This window comes from Palaemon carinicauda, chromosome 12 (assembly GCF_036898095.1).
Source record: "Palaemon carinicauda isolate YSFRI2023 chromosome 12, ASM3689809v2, whole genome shotgun sequence".
Classification (NCBI taxonomy): domain Eukaryota; kingdom Metazoa; phylum Arthropoda; class Malacostraca; order Decapoda; family Palaemonidae; genus Palaemon; species Palaemon carinicauda.
Genome location: NC_090736.1, coordinates 13,240,373 through 13,245,380, shown reverse-complemented (window position 1 = coordinate 13,245,380; position 5,008 = coordinate 13,240,373). Strand labels below are relative to the sequence as shown.

General features: G+C 36.0%; 1 protein-coding gene across 1 annotated transcript in view; it reads right to left on the bottom strand.

Annotated features, from left to right (window-relative positions):
- Nucleotides 1-2,448: 2,448 nt before the first annotated feature.
- LOC137651228 (uncharacterized) overlaps nucleotides 2,449-5,008 on the bottom strand; it is a 5,645-nt gene continuing 3,085 nt past the window's right edge. Inside the window, exons 3-6 of the mRNA XM_068384425.1 lie at nucleotides 4,769-5,008; nucleotides 3,478-3,597; nucleotides 3,156-3,347; nucleotides 2,449-2,985 (exon numbers count right to left, since the gene is read on the bottom strand). The exon at nucleotides 4,769-5,008 is cut by the window's right edge and continues 4 nt beyond it. Coding sequence (XP_068240526.1) covers nucleotides 2,784-2,985; nucleotides 3,156-3,347; nucleotides 3,478-3,597; nucleotides 4,769-5,008 — 754 coding nt within the window. The 3' untranslated portion in view covers nucleotides 2,449-2,783. The remainder of the gene's footprint in view (nucleotides 2,986-3,155; nucleotides 3,348-3,477; nucleotides 3,598-4,768) is intronic.

The following is a 5,008-nucleotide window of genomic DNA, read 5'->3' as shown; positions in this document are numbered from 1 at the left end:
AGTTCAAGCTGCCTTTAGGTTGGCAAAGTGTTTCAGTTGTCTAGTATAAGTGCATTTTTCAAACTCGTAGACTGTTTTTCTGAGTTTTTGAGTTGCCAGTAACTTTTGTGTTTTACCTGCACTTATAGCCAACCCCTATCTGACTCCTTTGTTTAAAAATGAAAACACTTTGAAAGGATGCTTTTATTTTACTGATAAAACAAAAATAAATATTCTTAATAAATATAACAAAAGAAAGTACAAAATGATGATAACAAATAGAAAACATGATCATAAATATGATTGAAGTCCTGGTGCTATAAGTCTAATCTAAATAGAAAATTGTGATGAGAAATTATCTTGTCACATGTGTATTATATGTAATGTGATTACAATCATATTGCATATCTGTTTGGTCCAACAAATGTCAGAAGGTCAGTTTACTTCATTGGCAGGCAAAAAAGTTCTGAAAACTGAATTGTAGTCAATGGTGTCTGTCACTTGAAATGTAACATCTCAACATATCCTATAAATTCCAATGTGCAAGCTTTAAAAGGAAGTGAACCAGAGTTGAAATGTGTGTAGTAAGCTGTGTAATTTCACATGTCAGTCACAGAAAGTCCATATCCATGTCTCTTGTTCAATGAGAATTTTTTTTTGTCAATGTTTTTATAAGGATAGAGGGGATAGTTTTTAAATGTCAATAACTCCATAATGAACTGTTGAATCTGCACTTAGGGCAAGGTTTCTCTCTGTGTTGGGACCCCAGCTTTAATACAGTTCCACAGTTTACATGATTGTAATAGGAAAAACTATTCAGACAATTACCATTAATTTAAGTTGTTAATTCACTATGCTAGAAGAGATTTATAAATCATGTCATTGCTATCGTCTATGTCGGGCATTCGATGCCGTCTCGCTAACGTAAATCTATATCACAGTCTTGTCTTAGGTTGAGTTGGTCCATTTCTGTCTCTGGGCTTCTATTTCTTCACTACAAGGATGAAATAGCACCAGTGGTTTTGAGAGCAAAATTTTCCAAGCAGATGTGTAGTCATAACTATGCCATGGTTATGTCCTGAATTAAGTAAAATTTATCTGCACTAAAAGGGCAGAGTGACTTCAGCCTTTCATAAAATTTGCTACTTATTAGAATTTGTAAATAGCTGAGCAAATGTAAGTGTATTTGCATAACAGCATTCAGTGATTGTAAGATAAGTTACAATTGTGTGACTTGTTGAGCAGTCATTGTCCATGTTTTGTGTACATTTATTGGCAATGTCACCAGTCTAGGTGGTCACTTGTTAAAGTCTGGTTCAAGTGTAAAAAAAAAGAAAAAAAAACTGTGTCCACTTGATAAAGATGCAGCACTGAATTGAGCTGTGACAAAAGAGTTTGGTCATTACTGACAAGTCATCTGTATCTATCAGTGCAACCTTAATTACTGAATGTCAGACTTGCACTAATCCATTTGAAGTCTTTGGCTGTAAGTCTACCCGTAGTCATAAAAAGATTCGGTTTCACCTATGCCATGTGATTATATTATTCTTTTAAGCAGTATGCAAAATGTATTAATAATTATTCTATTGTATTGAGTATGCTACAAAAATCGTAAATTTAAAACTTTCTTGGCCGTGTCTCCTAATCTTGGCATTGGTATTACCGACTCTGCGTCTAGTGTTCTGTCCTATTAATGTCATTTGAGCAACCTTAAAAGTACAGTAGAAAGTATTCAGGAAAAGAGCCTGAGTATAAAGTGGATTGAGGACCAGCCCCAATGGCTAAATGATATATTGTTCTACGTATACAAAAATAAATACAATATCTACATCGTTATCAGTCACGTGATCCACACATACTTAAATTACGAAAGGTTGTGTAATATGAATATCCTGTAAACGAAAATGTGAAACACATAATGGTTTGGAACATGGAATGCTGAAATAAATGGAAATCTTGTAAATGGACACAAAAAAGTACACAATGATGATCATCCATTTCCATTTGATGTGCCTGGTCAGCTTAAACAATTTGGATATGGAAGAAAATCTCTTCAGTTATTTTGTATGTCATTTCACAATGAAAGAACGGGACACATGATGAGGGAGCACAAATTGAAGTCCATCAAGTCAGCATGACAGTCACAAAGTTTTATCTGCATTTCCTTAGACAATTACATAACATTAAATGTGCGTTGCGCAATTTTTTGCTTTCATGGTAACAGATAGTTTAGTATGTGTGAGCATTTTCCAGACTTTGTGGCCGCTATGGCACCGTGAGAGATTGGAGTGAGTTGCTTAGTTCAGTGGCGTCTACTACAGGTCTGTCTACATCTTGTCTAGAGATATTGGTCACCTGTTCACGTCAGAGGTTAAAGTAGAAACCTACCCAGAGATTTATAACAATGGAGAATAGAAAAAAATTAGTTTTTTAAAACTGTTGGGTATATATATACATATATATATATATATATATATTATATATCTATACAGTATATATATATGTATATATAAACACACCTATTAATAACTTAAAAGATAGCCATGACCTCTTGTGCAATATAATGTGATACGACGCCTACGTTTGCACCCTTGGTTAGCATGACTAGGTTTTATCTGCTTTTGTTCATAGATCTGTTGTGGTTAAATTAACAATCAAAGCAACTTGGGAAGTGTTCGCTGCCAGTAACTTCACAGAACGAAGCTATTCCAAAGAACAAGTGTCGGCTAAGTTTCAGAATGATGATGATGGCGATTTGTTAGTCACTACCAGTTGTCTTACTTCGAGGTAAGCAGCATTTCAAATCATTCTTTGGTAACTTCAGTGGCCTCTTTTTCAGTATCTGTGACAACCTCAGAGATGAGGTTGGTATCTGTAGCCTTGTGGGTTATTTTGGGGGCTTCTAGGTAAGGTTTAGAGGGGCATTGCAGTGCCTGGCAGTATCCAGAGCGTGTTGTGCGGAACAGTCTGCCAAGACCCACTCTGCTGGCCAGGAAATCTGGGGTCCTGAAAAAATTGGCATGTATATGTCAATAGTTATTTTTCTTTCTCATTCATTAGTAATTATTTTTTAATTGTTTTAATTAAATTGGATATTTTGTTGGCTTTGAGGCAAATTGATAATTTACAATCATAAAAATATTGTATTGTATTATATTCGAGACAGTATTACTTACAGAGTTGAGATGTAATAGAAGCTCTTCTGTAGGTAAGAAGCATCATCTAGTTCTCCAACTTTGCTGAGCTCACAGAAAAGTTCTTCTTGGCACCTACGGTCAGTCAGGTCGCTCTTTAACAGGGACACGATGCGATTGATTTCAGTTTGGTCAAGAGTATCCATCAGCAAGTTGCTGTCATCGAAGCTACGCCTGGTAAAAAGAAAAAGGATATTTGTTTTTATTCTTTCATGTGTTGAAGTATTGAGGATTGGATTAAGCTATGTATGTTATGCTGAATATTCAATAATTCATTGAATGAATGATCCAAAATTCAAATAACCTTCTGATGGCAAAGGTGAAGAGACCAGTGGGCAGAGCAGAAAGGAGGAGACCAACAGGAACGACAGTGATTGCCATATCCATCAACATGTCAGTCATCGACCAGCTGTCTTCATCGTAGCTGAAACAAGAAAACGAAAGATTAGAAGTTACAATTCCATACTTTTTTTCTGGAGAATCCCTTGTTTAAACTACAAAAACATTTGAAAAGGGTATTGCTTGCAGTTTTGTCTTAACTGTTACTTTAGAAGTACTTTATATACCTGCGACAAGACAATCTCAAGTTGTTGAAAAAGCAACTAGTAACATAGTATCTTATATCCAACCTGTGAAGTTGATGGGAAATTGGACATTACATTTTTTCTTATAGCTGTCTTTTGCTACAAAGGTTTGATTTCACTTCCTTATTAAGTTTGCCCATACTGGGAATATTTCCCCCTATTAAAAGGCTACTTTGTTGCCACTACATTACTTTGTCCATTTTAGATTTCATTTCCTTCTGATATGGGTTCCATAAAGGTTTCGGCATTCTCCCTGTTTTGCATTTATGCAAAGTTAACAGCATTAATTTAAGGAGGTAGAACTTTTCTAAATGGAAGGTAAAATACTTTGTCATACTTTGAATATTGAGAGTGCTTCCAACTTAAAAAAAAAAGTTTTTTATTACTTTTTAACTCTTAGTTCAGTAACTTCTAAGAGTAGCTTCTATCCCTTAGTTCAGTAATTTCTAAGAGTGGCTTCTACCCCTTAGTTCAGTAAGCTCTAGAGTGGCATTTTGACTTATATTATCTTCACAGAAGTATTCGTTTCTGTCACCTTGCCTGTCGGGTTGGAATTCATAGCGGACAAGGAAGCGAAAGAAGCCACCTAAAGTTCTTTTCATGCCTTAAAAATGTTTTCCACTCATACATGAAAATATTAGTAAGATATACGTTTTAAGGAAATATCATGAGAGGTGGATATCTCCTGTTTGCCAATATTAGAAAATATAGTAGTATGATGGGACAAATACTGTCCCCAGTTGGAACTCTAAAATGTGTTTACTTGAAATGTTACCAGTTCACCAGAGTGTAATTGTGAAAGATTAATTTAGATTAAGTACGAATTATAAGTAGCAAGATATGATAAGGCATTTAATATGTCCTCATGATATTTCAGACATAAGTCAATTTTCATAACACCTTTCATAACAAATGGCTTTCCCATCCCCTGCATTAATTAAAATGGCAAAAATCCCCTGCCCATTCGATCCTACATCGACCTCTAATAAAGCAAGAGAAGGTGACACTCACTCCTCATCATCTCGAGCAGGGCGACCAAATCCACCCTGGCCAGGTTGGATGGGCACGTAGCTGCTGTAGGAAGAGTGGGGTGATCCCCCCGTGGGAGTGATGTAGCCTACGGCTGGAAGTCCATAGCCTACTTGGGGTGTGGCTGCGGCGAAATAGTAGTTATCGTAGTCGTCTTCATAATAGTCGTATTCGTCGTAGCCCATCCATCTCCAGAATGCATTGCTCCATTCTGTAAGAGTT